The sequence below is a fragment of the Mchenga conophoros genome, linkage group LG6 (genome assembly GCF_057382185.1).
Source record: "Mchenga conophoros isolate Kocher_MC1m ecotype Shallow Benthic linkage group LG6, M_conophoros_male_GT1.1, whole genome shotgun sequence".
Lineage (NCBI taxonomy): Eukaryota > Metazoa > Chordata > Actinopteri > Cichliformes > Cichlidae > Mchenga > Mchenga conophoros.
The window spans coordinates 17,574,599-17,589,785 of record NC_140531.1 but is presented as its reverse complement, the minus strand read 5'-3'; the positions used below and the strand labels follow the sequence as shown (position 1 = coordinate 17,589,785).

Here is a 15,187-nt window from a genome sequence, read left to right as displayed (position 1 = left end):
GCTATACTCGCATGCGATAACATTGCTGGTTTTACAACTGTTGCCTGTGGTGAGGCCTGAGGTGCATTATCAGAGGGTAACCATAACTATAACATCTGACTGGAGTCAGACACTGTAACCGTTTTGTTTCTTGTAGTTTTATGTGCTCTGGTCTGATCTCATCTGTGTCTAAATTTTACATGACAGATTCAATAAACTCGAGTAATGTACTTAAACCTAGAAATTTGTGTCTATTGTCTTGTTGTGCTACATTTCATCAGACACCAACACAGCTGCTTCTGACATATTAGAACACACCTTCATCCTTGCACCCACCTATCTACTCCTATTAGCCGGTGAGGTTGCTTATTACTGACACGTTCGCCTCTTCTCAGTGCATAAAAAATGTGTTTGGTTTCAGATAATATGTAAAAAAAAAACAGTCAGCTTTTGCATTTCTTATCACAATTATAACTGTTTTTTGTTACAGCACACAGATTTTTCTTATCAGTGCATGCAGTGTAATATTTACAGACACCATTGTAAACTATTGAGTGTTTACAATATTCCAATTCATATCAAGCCTCTTTCTTTTACTCAGACTACTAATTACATGGAGAAAAGGATATTGTTTGCTAACGTTAGCAGCTAACGCTCCACCTTTTTTTTTGATTCCTGAGTTCACTTGCTAGACGTAACTGCATGCTGTTACTTCAAGCTAGTTTTCCTGGCTGCCTATTGTTCTTAGCAATAACGAGTTCTCTTTCAAAGCTGTTTTTACCAGTAACATATAAGGCACACGCAGACATACCCAAAAACAGTATAAAACACGGTTCTAGCTTCCGGTTGGAAAAGTGAGCGCCTTCAACCTGCACTTTACCCGAAGCCCACGACATGGCGATAGTTGTGATTTCAAAGAGCCTTCCCGTACTATAGTTCACTGTAAGAAAATAGCTTTCTGACTTGACCTCTGTAAACATTTTTCTGCTCATTCTGGGTTCATGCTGAATGAAATATTACATCTATTTTGTAAATCCAGGTCATACTATGTTTCAAAAAGAGGATTTGCCACAATAAGCTCATTTGCTTGTGATTAACAAGCCATTAGCCAATTAACAACTGGTTTCACAGAAAGACCCGCCTCTCCTCACCACTGTCTGTTTTTTTCTTCTTTTTATTCCAAACCAAGACGAGGACGGTGAAATTGCTAATCTCGGGGCATCAATCGAGACTATAAAAATCAATGCTGTCTACAACGACACCTCACAAAACTGTTGGGGTTACCACAGCAGGTAGTTCCCCTATGTTTCATTTGACAGATTTTTTTCCCTCTTCCTGACTCCTTCCTGATTTCTGTCTCATCCTGGGATCAAACCAGAGCTTCACTTGTTGCCAAATGTATAAACCACTGTTGAGCTACATAAAGCTGTTGCTACTCTTTAGCTAATAAATAAATGTCTATAAGCTAAATTTTCAGTGGTATTACAGGTTTGTTTTAACGATAATAAATATTACATATTTGATACAGTTACCAAATTTGCTACTTCTTTGTGCTCTCCACTCTCACTAGGTTGGTGTAATTTGCATGAGCTGCTTTAAATTCATGTAGCTAGTCCATTACTTTTTTCTTAAAGTTCTTTAAAATGATGCTAATTTGTTGTTTTTTATAGTTGCTTTCTACATATTTGCACTTACTGTAGCTGTGGGCTGAACTGACTAACTCGGTGGTGCCTGTACGATAGAGCATGATTAAGGGGTTATCCATCTGTGGTCTGATTTATCTGCTCGAATCACTGCAACTCATCCTTCACTCATGATTCTGATAATGTTGCTTCTGGTCAACTCTGCCTCTTTCACACGGAGATGCTCCAAGTTAAAAGAATCAGCCGATAACTAGCTTAATGTTGCCAGGACAACCAGTGGTAGCCAAAGTGAAGGCAGATGACTTCCAGATCGAACATGCGTCATGGTACAGATCCCATGTCTCTTGTAAATGATGCTATAGCGGCAGTAGGAATAAATATTCATAAAAGGGACTACTTACACTTTACACAGCATGAAATAATATTATCATATTTGTTGGCTGGAAGGCAAACTTCACAAAACAAATAAACAAAAATAAAATTCTGATATTAAAAGAGCATTACAAAAATATGTCTATTATTAAGTTTTGGGAACATGTCAGCTTTCTTTACTGGTCTTCACAGCATACAGTAATTAGGTATAAACAGCTGAAGTCTCTTTCAATGGATTACGCTGCTGCTACTCAGAAATACACTTGCTGGCAACCTTAAGTTTTATTTATTTGTGACTCATGGTCATACGATGCTTTTCAACACCTCGTAGAAATACTGAAAGAAGAGAGCGAAGAGAGTGTTCAAGCTGTTCAAACTACTTCAAGCTATGAGTGCTGATACATGTGGCTAATTACTGGAGGGTATCTGTAATCAGACTACTTTTTTGGTGCCATTTTCCAGTCCCATGTGTGCTGAACTCGCTGTGCTGAAGGGCAGTGTTTAATGTGACTAACACTTTATAATACTGTGGCTTCTATCTCACTCTGGTATTCTGCTTTAAAATCCAGCTTCACCCCTGCATCCACCTATAGACTTATTATCCTCGTATACCCGGTTCTTCACAGACAGTGAACATTGTGTTTGCTCTCAGACCATTATAATACACACCAAAACAAAGTGGGCTCTGTTCCTATAATACACTAGCAACTCACTATTACATCCATTTCATATTGTTTTGTTGCCTGAAATATATAGAGGCAAATTAAATTGTCTGTGGAAAAGTAAGCTTCCAGAAGTTTATAGGACAGAAAATGGATCTTAAAATCCTTTTCCGAAATTGATTTTTCTAATCAGTGTCTGTTTATGTGAGTTTTGTTATACTGTGAGTTGGTTGGCCGGCTTGCTGGATAAACTTTGTCCCAAATATTGGATGTACCTCTTCAAATCATAGGCCTTATAACAAAATAGGTCGTACTCTCATTTAAAACGTTTGGCATTTCACTCTTATTCTGAGGAGTTCAATTCAAGTGGCCATTCTTATGGTGTAATTCTGAAGGTTAACATTTTTATACCATCAAAAGTTATCGTATTATAAAAATCCCTTTAAAAAAAAGAGTATAATAAGAGCTAGAATTTCTTTTACATGGCTTCAGTAGTAGTTGGTGAATATTCAATTGTTTAGTAAACCTAAAACTATTTATCCTATTTTTAAGGTGCTTTTTACAATATCCAATATGCCTTTATGCATATATTTCATTGTTTATCTAGTAAATTGCTAAAATCCTAAAATGTGTCTGTACAATTTTAAGCAGAGTATTTTTTTTATGTGTTTACATTTGTGGTGAAATTCACTTCCCTTTGGGAGCGTAGAATTGGAAACCATTTGTAATTTCAATCTCTCTAATGGAGTGAAAATCTATCAAGTGTGCTTTTAGCTTTGCGCGTTCCACTGTGACCCTGAATTGGAATATGCCTGTGGCAAAAAAAATGAATACATTTCACTTAAAAGAATAAATAAATAAATAAAACACAAATTTTCCCCGCTAACATACAGTGTCATACTTCCTTATAACACAATGCTGCAACTTGTCTGCAGGCTTCTTTTTTTTTTAGCTTGTACTGTATATAGTATTGTTGAGCTACACCTGCTGTAGATGCATTATGCATATTATATTCAGACACATAATATAAACACAAACATCCTCTGACTCAGCATCCCAGGGCCTCTTGTGACTATATACGGATCTACATTTATAATTTCCATGAAGCAAACAGAGGCTGACTTAAATGCCACATCTGAGACAAGTGACCGGGCAAATGTGTAATGAGGATGTGACTCCTTACCTCCTAGGTTCATCCCAGCCTGGAGACACTTCCGTACACGACACGCTGGACAGTTTTTCCTTCGGATCTTGTCAATGATGCAGTCGTTTCTCCCAGCGCACAGGTAGTTATGCTGACCTACAGGGAGACAAGACCCTGTCAGTTTGATGATGACAATCCTGAAGCTTGACACAGAATAATAGTGATATTTTCAAAGTTTTGGAGAAAACAGGTTTTTTTTTTGTCTGTTTTTGTTTTTTCTTAGAAGAAAAAAAAGCGAAGCAGGAGATAGAAGCCGCTTACTTATAGAGGTAGGATAATAGTTCTGAACATTTTCCAGGAAATATACAACCAATTACATGAATGGCAGGAAATGTTTCATTGTAATGTCAGATCTCTGTGAGCCACTGTAATGTAGGTCATCAAGGTAAGCTGTAAAAAAAATGTGTGGCAATATCGGTTTTCACGACTGTGAAAATGATTAAAATTGTGATTATTCCGCTCTCACCTATGACTAATAGTGCATTAGACAGTAAATAGCATGAGAGTTTTTAGAATTCGCCGGAGCCAGGACTCTGACTGCAGCTAGACTATTCCTGACAGTGATGCTAACATGGCGAGAATCCCTCCTGCCTCCTGCCTAGCCCTGAGCTAAACCCAATGATCTCCCATTTCAGAGAGCTTCCTTCCGCTCCACTAGCTCTTCACTGTACAGCTCCGCTCTCCTCCTCCACTCTTCTCCTTCGCTACGCCTGCGTCTCCATCCCTCCTTTTCCACACGTCCGCCAGCCTCAGAGCGCCATACGCCCACACACAGACAGGCTCATGCACATGCACACATACAGTCATTCACTCTCACTATCTCACATGCGCACACATGCACATACAGCCAAAGCTGCTCCACTTGGCAATTTCAAAAAATAAAATAAATAAATAATGCAAATCTTGTATCTGATTCCACAAAGAAATAAACACACACACACATACACAGGGACTGAAATCACAACCCAACCCGGGTGGAGTGGTACAGTGTGCCATTGTGACCCTAATGACCTAAGTATAAGGCTTAGCTCCCTCAGGGCTTATGTTAAAACTGTGTGTCCCTCCCACAAACACATACATGGTTGCGCGCATGCAAATGCTTGCATGTCTGTGCATATTGCTCCGTATTTTCCCTTGCACGTTTGTTGTCAGTTGTTTGTTTCTCTCAAAGTACGCAAAATTTCTGTCGTGGATTGCAATGCTTTTAGTACGGGAGCTCGCCGTGTGGCGTTCACATGCAGTTTATCTCCAGCGACAATGCTACTGTGCATTGCATTTTGTTGCACCTACAGTACAGTATCTGTATTTGTGTGTAGGACTGAGTAGAAGTTGTTTTCTGAGCTAGCGGGAGTAGTGCGCAGTGTGTCTGTCTGGCTGCTGCCAAAAGCCAAGGAACCAAGCTGCAGGAGGAGAGGCAGCAGCTGTAGCCCCACCACTATTTCTGGCTAAATCACATGACCGTTACATAAGCCCATTTTTCTTGCTCTAAAAAACAGTAAACTGCGACACAGGATACACAACGCAGCCATCCCATTCCCTGCACCCCCCCCCCATCCTCATCCACACACACACACACACACACACACATGTTTACAGTATACACAATCACACATTTGCGCCTCTTTAGGCCAGACCGAAAGGCAGTTCCGAAACTCTGGAGTCCTCGTGTCAACTGTTTGGCTCATTCCTGTGAATCTTGTTAATAATTGTTAGAGTGAAACACACTTTAAGAGCCAGCCAAAGTCGCAGTCCGATGGTGGATACGTGTGCAACTTTGTGTGTGAGTTTGTGTGTAGGTGTGTGTGTGTCAAGCATGAGAATTTATTTATGCACACTGTGCATGCGCTCACATATACTCGCGCAACATGTTTATCTTTTAAATTACCTCTTGATTCGTGCAGAATGAAGAGGAAACTCCCATAATAAAAACTGAGAAATATTAAATATTTAGAAAATACGAATGTAAGGACCAATGCATTACTAGGAAATTCTTCTAAGAAGGAAATTTTCTTTCCAATTGACCTACAGCACTCTGGCCACTCAGGAAGCTACAGTTCGGCTGCTCTCGAAAGCGAAAATCAGCTTCAGGCCTTTGCTAAAATACAACCTTTAACCTGACATATTTAAATAGCCAATAAACACAAGTGGTCAGACCCCTGTTTGTGACAATAACCTCACAAATACAGATGCAGACGCACATGGATAACGGCACCGAAGAACACTTGCCAGTGGACGCACACTTCTTCACTGGGTACCGTTGCTGTGGACTTAACTAAAGAACGCAATCGTGGACGACAGTAATTTAATTATTGACCAGCAAAGCATTTGGCCAATTCTGTGATCACGGTTCATTGGTGTTTATGCAACCTATCATTACACAGATACCAAAATAGCAAACACAAAAAAAAACCAAACAAAAAAAAACAGAGTTGTAATTGTTGTCACCAGTGAGCCAGCAGTATGCAAATCACTGCCTTGCAATGGCATCGCTACTCCGCTTCTTTGGACAGCACACAAACAGCTGTGTTGGATGAGGCTTTACACAATTAGGTTTGTGCTCTTATTTAAAACTACTAAATCTATGATGCCAAGTGGTCCCAGCTTTTAGGCATTTTTTTCTTGCAATATAACTATGTGAAAACTTTCTGTCATCTAAAGCATGTTTTGAAAATAATTCTCTGCAAATTGATAAGTATCCTGATCGCCTCTGCAAAGGATGAAGACATTCTTGCATAATTGTGGTGGTATACCTATTTTTAATGAAGAGAGCAGCATATCGGCAGCAGCACTTTCTAACGTAACGCCACTCCCTTAGTGCTGTATCTTTAAAAAGAAAAAAAGAAAAAACAATTACCAGTGAAGACAGTGATAAAGCCCATCAGATTGGCGGCCCTTATTTGGTTGAGCACAAAAGGTGTAACCAACATTGAAGTCACAGAACAAAGGTATCACCAGGGAGTAGGAAGAGATGGAGGTCAGATTATATCCGCTGGGGAGACATGCAGGTCAGCCTAGGCCAGAGGAACTGATGGCATGGAGGAAGTAGTGCGAGTTATATCATCACACAAGCACCAAAACATATGGTGTAGTTGTTAGTGCCACAACAGGCTTTATAGGACAGTAGACAGTGTTATGTATGTTGTTTTTATTGCTAAAATGAGGCATTAAATAGAACATAGTGAACAACCACTTAAACAAGAATATAATATGTCTGCAGTGCAAGATGTTGTTCAAGTGCACAATTTTAATATAAAAAATAATTTGTAGCCCTCATGTATTGTTTATGTATATGAATATTCCTAAAAGAATGCATAATTTAACAGTATTTAATAGTGTAATAAGATATCCCTTCTAATATCATTACAGGTCTATTTGCAATCGGGGCGACACACATGCTTAGAGTAAGTCATTTTTACCCCGAGCCGTACACCTGAATTTCTTTCCTCTTGTGCCTCCGGTTGTGTCTTTGCTATGCAGTTTCTGATTAAAGGATGTGTGATGTGGGGAAGGTGAGATCGGGACAACACTGACTCCAGCCGTCGTTACATGAGCTCCTTCACACACAACCTGAAGCATTCACCGAGGAGGCACTGCAGGGAGGCCTTTCTCCCTCCCCCCCGAGCCTGAGCTGAGCAACGGGATTGGACAGCAGAGCTGTCAATCCAAACAGAAACCGGGCAAGACGTGTCCTCAGACGACCTCTTCCTCTGAGGAGGCAAGGAAGAATGAGTTTTTCAGATTGACACGAGCGCCACGGAAACCACGGCCCAGTCGGATTTTTAGAGCTGAATGAGGGCGTAGCAAGGTTGAGTAATTTCTCGTGTATCACGTAAACCCAAAGTTAAAAAAAGAAAAAGAAAGAGGAACAGTAAGAGCAGCTAGTGAGCTCCAAGCATGACCTGGTATTATTACGAGGAGCAGACATGCCAAGCCACTGATGACATGCGAATAATAAGTTGGCGCTGAACGCTTCAAATATGCGCCACATGGAGCCGTTTATTGAGTGCAGCTGTCTTGTATCAACAAACTTGTCTTTAGAGGAGTGAAAGCAGGAAAGAAGCACATATGAATGCATTCAGCTATTTCCACATTTCATTAGCAGCGATGGCACATATTTACAAAGCGCTGTTTTATGTCAGAGGGTTGTTTTCTGCAGCGCAGGACTAATCCATAACCTGAAGAGTTAACTGCAAGACATTTACTGCAGGTTTGCATGACAGTTTAGTCAATAACATAAGTACAGCTGCCTTGTGAGCTTCATAAGTCATTCTATATTTATTTATCGGACAATTAACATGCCAGATGTAACGGTAAACACAGTAAATGTCTAACAATAGCTGCCATTCTCTAAAAGATAAACTGGATTATTTGTAGTAATTGCTTATCTATGTACTGATAATATTGGTGTCACAGCACTGTGTGAGAACGTAGTTACTAAATACTACTGAGATGGGGTTTTTTTTATTTATTTTTTTATGTGTTGCACTTTGTAGACAGTTTCTACAGGCTAAATGCCAACATTATTTCAGCCTTTTAGCCAGAATAATCCAGAGTACAGTAGTTTTAATAATGCAGTTTTCCCACAGACTGAGATACTTTTTGTGTATTATTAAAAATTAAGATCCCGTGGACAGACTCCAACCTTATTGGCTTTGACTGCAGCAACCAACCATATAGTCTCTGTTCTGCTCTGCAGTGCTGACACATGAACTATCTTTCCACCTTTGTCAGGTTCAAGTTAAACTGGCCTGAGGCTCACAATGAATCTCTGCAGCACATCTTATTTGTAGAAGAAGGGCTGTCATTGCCAACTGCAGTCCAAGACAGCAGGACAAGAAACAGCCAAATGATAGAAACAGCTAAATGAAATCGAGGTTTCTCACAAGGCGTCATACGCACATTGCTCTAGAGTTGTCTGCCATATTGGAAGTGATACAACCACTGGTTGCTAGGGAAAGATGTTTTCCCCGACTGGTTAGTCAGAAATTGATGTTTCTTGCTTCGTGAAATCAGATGCAAAGAAGTTACTGCACCAAAAAAACAAAACAAAAAAAAACCCCTAACTAAAACAAACTTTTAGCAGTTGATTTGGTTCCTAGCAGGTTGCCACGGTTGCTTGTAGTTCTTCACATTGGTCTGCAAATAGTGCATTTTGGGAAAGTGTGATGCGAACAATCCAGAAGTGGAGAAAGTTTACCTTCAAAGTAAAAGTTGTGCCTTGTGAAATATGTTAATTGAAAGAGAACCTTCCACATTTCTGGTTTGTGTCACACTTTTCTGTTTCATTAAAACTACAGCTGAAGTAATATACCAGTGACCGAAACAACCACAACTAGGCTTCATGTGTTTGTCATATGGTTGCAGACCAGTCTCTAGGCCTGTGTGACAAACCTTTTCCCTTGGTTTTACATTGTCACCATGATTTATGTCACCAGTGGTATCCTGTTGTTAAAAGGACAAAAATGATGCTGAGTGAATGGTGCTAATGCAGCTGGGTGGAAGCAAAATGTGTAGTTTGAGCTTAATTCGCAGTACTGTATACCACAGTGTTTAAATATCATTTTGCTTATCATTGTGTTGGGTAGTTCTAATCTATGAATGGCAGCAGCAGCAGGTACTCTAATGAGTTGTTGTTGCTGCCCTCTGTATTCTAAAAGGACGTTTTGCCACCAGCAGCCAGCAGGGAGTTATTTTGGACTATCTAAATGAATAGTGATATAGCTGTAATGTCAACAGCCAATTCAACAAGTTTAAAAAATGATTATTTTTTCCTCCCGCAGGTTATAATTGCTCCACATAAGCACAAATACACGGCATTGTGATTTAATTAACGGCTCAACCCCGACTGCCAACACAGCATCTCGTGGCGCTTTGATGCCTCATCCCACCAAAGAGCTTGAACAAATGTCCTGCTAACTCACACTACTAACACAGTAAGTCAAGACAAATGATAAGAGCACTTATCTACATCTGCACTACGAATAGAAACGTTTGCCCCCACACGGTACAAAGTGTCGTAAACTTCAACTTTTAATGTAGCAACTTGATTGGCTTATATGTTTCCCAGTAATCAGCAAAATGCCCGCTTTGGCGTGATGGACTTCTCCCACTGATTGCTATTGGGGATTATGTAAGTGCCATATGTTTCTCATGCAGTGCCTCTGATATACATTTATCCCGTGAGCGTTAGCAATTAGAGCAATTAATGTTAATATATAATAATAAATACATTTTAATAAATCATATTAATGCATACTGTATGTTGTGAGGTAAGAATGAACCGAGGGCTGTTTTTTTTTTCTTCGGCAAACTGGGAGCCAGAGAGTTCTCAACACCTAATTTAATATTAATATATATTTCACAGGCTCATGGTTCTAAACTTTATAGTGTACAGTTGGCAGCACCTTCTGGTAGATATGACAACATTAAGTGGAATGAATATTAGTCCTCTTGAGGAGAACTGTAAGTGAACAGATTTGGACAGTGAAGGGCCCATGTGGCCAATAGATATTCCAAACAGATGGTCTAAATGTAAATCTAAAACGTAGACTTCAAAAGGATAACCGTGCTGAGGCCCAGTGATGTTAAAAAAGAGAAGAAAAGCTACCTAGCAATGACCTATATGACTCGAGTAAAGAGAAAACCAGACTCTTCACAATCACAGAATATCATCTGATTTGTTGATGGCTTCAGAATGCTAGCTCTGTAGTAAGGGCTGTGAGCCAGTTAGTCGTCTAATGAGCTACAGCCGACCGAAAACTTGTGTCCCCCGAGGCAGGCCGTGCCAAAAGAAATTAAGCATGGGCTGGATTATTCCCCTTGTACAGATGCCCACTCTCTGCAGTCTTCTTTTATATCTCCCATGCCAAGTCTAAGTTTTTAACTTTGAGAGAAAAGAGGAGGAGAAGGAGGAGGAAATACTGGGAGAGGGGCGGAGTGAAACGTCTCCTCACGTCCTGACTTACACCTCTCCGGCACTCGCTGCTGACACATCATTTTCCATCCCTCTCCATGTTACTTACTCCCAGCTCCTCCTCTCTTTATCTCGATCTGCGTCTGACTTTTTCTTTGTCCTTCCTCCCCCTCCTCCCTCGCTGTATCCGTTTCACCGTCCTCTATCTCTCCTCCCTTTGCAAAATCCTTCTCTCACTATTTTCATCCTTTGCTTCGCTCTCCATCCACCTCAGCAGCGGCAGCAGTAGCTATTGAGGGGGGTAAAGTAAGGTAAAAGCTCACATGTCTCATGCAAACTTGATGACATAACACCACTCTAGGGGTTGCTTTCATAGTTTGCACAGTTGCCTTTTTTCTTTTTTTGGTTGTGCAGAATCAAGAGGAAATCCCCCCCCCCCGAGAAATACTGAATATTGAGAAAATATGAATGTAAGGATCACCGTGTTAAATTTGAAAGGCATTATGCAATCACTGAAGCCTTTTCTGTGTTTTTATAAGACCAAAAAATACGGTTTTAGCACCGTAATTACAAAGAGAAGTGAGCACTTTCCGGTGCCTCACCTGACTAGCGCTCCCGCACAAAATCCGATCTTGAGTGTCTGCCGCCGGCGTTGTGCCAGACAGGCTTGAAGCAAGAACAACGGCACGTCTGATTCGATAACCCCAGACACATAATCTGGTTTTAGGTCTCTACGTAATGACGGTGTGTAAATATCATCAAATTAAGGCATGATTTGATTGGGAATGAATGCAATTCCTTCAATGGTCAGGAAAACACCTAGAGGGCCTGACGGCTGGCTGGCTAGCAGCCTTGTTTGCTCCTGTTTTTCCCCCCCGCTTTCACTGGGTCTGTAAAAGTGTGTTTTGCATTCAAACACTCATCTAAATGAGTTAGGCCAAAGCCTCAGGCAACAGGCACAACATGAAAAGCACATTATGACTGGTGCTGATTTTCCCCAAGCTAAATATAACATAAAGGGCTGCTGCTGGAGACTAACCTACTGAATTGCTTTTTTCTTCCCCGATGACTCACTCTATAAATGTAATGCCTAATTTTGGTCATTTTAATGATATTTTAGGAATAAATAAACAGATGGTCTAGTGAGATTAAACAGTAGTTTGTTGCATAGATGCAACAGTATGGTGGAAATTTTAAAAAGCAACTATGGGTAATAATTCTTGCAAAGTACAGTGTGCTGAATGTGTGGAAAGAGCAACTTGCCACCATGTCCTTGTTTAAGTGAGCTCTTTAAAATGTTGTTGTTACATCTGAAAATGACTTATACCATTTTTCTCATTAACATTTTCCCCAGCTCCTACCTAACATAAGAGGCACATTACAACGTGAGATTAAAGTCATCCGTCTTTTTACCTGGATAAATCACCGTGGTAACTTGTGCTGGACACATAACCTGGCAGGGTTATGCAGTTAGTGGGGTTAGGTTAGTTGTTGACTCTAAATTGCTTATAGGTGTGAATGTGAGTGCAAATGGTCGTCTGTCTCGCTCTGTTAGCCCTGCGACTGTCCAGGGTGTACCCGCCTCTCGTACTGTGAAAGCTAGGATAGGCTTCAGCTCGCCCCACGAAACCCTGAATTGGATAAGCGGAGGAGAATGAATGGATGGGGTGGCTGTCGCTCAGGAGGTATAGGAGGTCATCTTCTAATCGGAATGTTGGCGGTTCAATCCATGACTGCTCCAGTCTACATGTCAAAGTACCCAAGTTGCTCTGAATGTGAGTGAACATTAGATAAAAGCACTTCAGCATAGAAAGCAAGCTGGTGTGAATAGGTGTGAATGGCTGAATGCACTTTTCTGGTCTAATTTCCATCTTATTTGTTGTGTGTTGCATTTTACTGTTATATTTTGTGTACCTTACAGAATTTGTTGAATTTTAATTTCACCACTTTGTCATCACCATTTAACAGTATCTCTGATTGCAGTAGGCGACACTCATAAGGATAGTCTTGCGTAGAAGAAGAGTCACATGATGCGTGAAACAGAAAGCACGGCTTAACAAAGAAAGATGGTTACCATCGATGTCATACCTATTATTTCAGACTGGGTTTGAAGTTTTGTTAGTGTCCTTCATAGCATATCACTCTGGTATAAGATCCTCCAAATAAGCAGAATATTGGCCAATAAGTCTGAGAGTTGTAATTGTCAGTTAAAGCGATTCTCTTCATTTATCTGATATTGAGTGAAATAATTAATTAGAAATTCCTGCAACGTAATAGAACAGTATTAATGTGTCTTTTCTTTTTTTCCTGTATAAAAAATATGAGAGTCCAAAGCACAGCAACGAAAAGAGGCAAACGGAACTAGCGTCTGAGGCTACGTTCACACTGCAGGTCTTAATGCTCAATTCCGATTTTTGGATCAAATCCGATTTTTTTTTTTGTCTGCTTGTTCACACTACAAATAAAATGCGACAGCAAACGCGCTCTAGTGTGAACCCTCAATGCGCAAAAGAAGGCGTCACACACAACACGCTCTGTTTAGACCCAGAGCAAACAGTATTGTTTGACTGATGGCCCTTAATATAAAGACTTCAGATTTTACGTTTCCCAATTTTTGCTTTAAGTTATTTTGTTATTTACATAATAATGTAAATAACCTAATAATGATCCTTATTTCTGTTTTAGAGAGGAGCGGTGCTTCAAAGGACAGTTGCAGTAGAATTTCTAGAACATCAATTAAGAAACACATTCGCCAATTTGAAAACACATAAGGCTGCATATGCTGCAGATACAAAAACACTGACGTCAACTAATCATCAATGTTGTTCCAAAAGAGCAATCAAAAGATAATGGCTCCATACCTAGATTCAGCCAATTACTTGTTCATTATTTTTTGTGTTGCCACAAATGCGGTTATTGTGTACTTGGCTTGTACCAATCTCTCTGTTTGCCTGTTTCCTGTACTCGCTGTGTGTTTCTTATGCTGCATACTGTGTGTGCTATCAACTGGTCGATATGTTTCTTGATTTGCTTGCTGTTTTACTTATTATCTTGTCAGAGAGGTGGTAATGTTTTCTTGCACTCCCTTGTGTTTGCTTAATCTGCAGGGTTTTAAGCTCAAGCCAGTGACATCTCATCTAAACGTGGGACGATGCCATACCTTCCACAGCTCTTTTGAAGAAGACCTTGCAGCTTCCGCATGTTACGACGCCGTAGTGACAACCTGATGCCTCATCTCCACAAACCAGGCACACTTTGGCCGTCGAGGACGGTTGTCTCAGTGGCGAGCTGAAAGGACACACATAAGAGTTCTTCAGACGAGGCATAAATTAACAAGGAATACTCAAAAGTCAACAATAAAACCAGGGCTGACTGTCCCCTTCCCATCTGCATTACGGCATGATGCGCACTGTGAAACATTCTTGGGTTTTTACAACCCACTGACAGTAGCAGCACAATGTGGCTAGCCATAAAAATGTCTGCCAACCGGGAGAGGAGGGCTTTACGCTCCTCGGATTTATGGTTTCTCCAAGCTTACCAGGATGACACTGAAAGAATTATAGAGGAGATTATTTAAATTCAATAAGCAGAGAGAAACAGAGCAGGGTGTCAAATTTAAGTGGGATCCAAAACACCTCTTCTCTGGCATGAAACCGGACTGGAAAAAGAATTCAGAGGTGGACTAAAATGTCAAAAACCACAGTGGAACAAAAGCCCTACTGTGTTATAGGTAAAACTATATATCGAGTTCAAGGCCAAAGATCGCAGGTGTGATTCAGCACTGACGTGTGCTGTACTGTAAATAGCATGACGTGTTGAATTTACTCGAAACAACGCAACAAACAGGCAAGACAACACGAGTGATGAGTCTGCTGATCTAAGGCGTTGTTTACTCTGGCATCATTTACTTCTTTTACCACTGACTGATTCCTGCCATTACAGGCTCATTAAATCGCAGGATAAACAGTATGTTCTTACTAATGCGCTGTTAAATGGGAGAATTAGTTAAGACTTGCAGTTTACCCACTCCTGAAAATGAGACCATGAGGGTCATGGCGAGGAGTGTCACTGGTAAAACCTGATGTGTGCTGTCAGTTTCCACCTGAAGAAAGATCATTATTTTTATATAATGTTTCTGTCTGCCAAGCCTAAATGTGGACCATTCCAGGAAGATGTTGGATAAAAGATCGAGAATCGAGACGGTAGAAGCTAATTAGTGATTCTAAATTGGATGTAACTTTTTAAAAAAAATAAGTTTACATCTGTAAATACTGATGGACTGATTCACGAGGTGGCGTTCTAGACCCAAATCTCTTCTGATAGAAGAAACATTTCCATAAATCTGATATATATCGTCACCACGGGCAACTGTGTATTATCAATGAAGTAACACTAACATTTTTTCCCATCATTT

General features: G+C 40.3%; 1 protein-coding gene across 2 annotated transcripts in view; it reads right to left on the bottom strand.

The window, feature by feature from the left end:
- The window catches only part of nr3c2 (nuclear receptor subfamily 3, group C, member 2), an 86,399-nt gene that overhangs the window by 20,379 nt on the left and 50,833 nt on the right, over positions 1–15,187 (bottom strand). For both annotated transcript variants that reach the window (XM_085276549.1, XM_085276550.1), the window contains 2 exons: positions 13,934–14,061; positions 3,840–3,956 (listed from right to left, as the gene is read on the bottom strand). In XM_085276549.1, the coding sequence (XP_085132675.1) occupies positions 3,840–3,956; positions 13,934–14,061 (245 nt within the window). The remainder of the gene's footprint in view (positions 1–3,839; positions 3,957–13,933; positions 14,062–15,187) is intronic.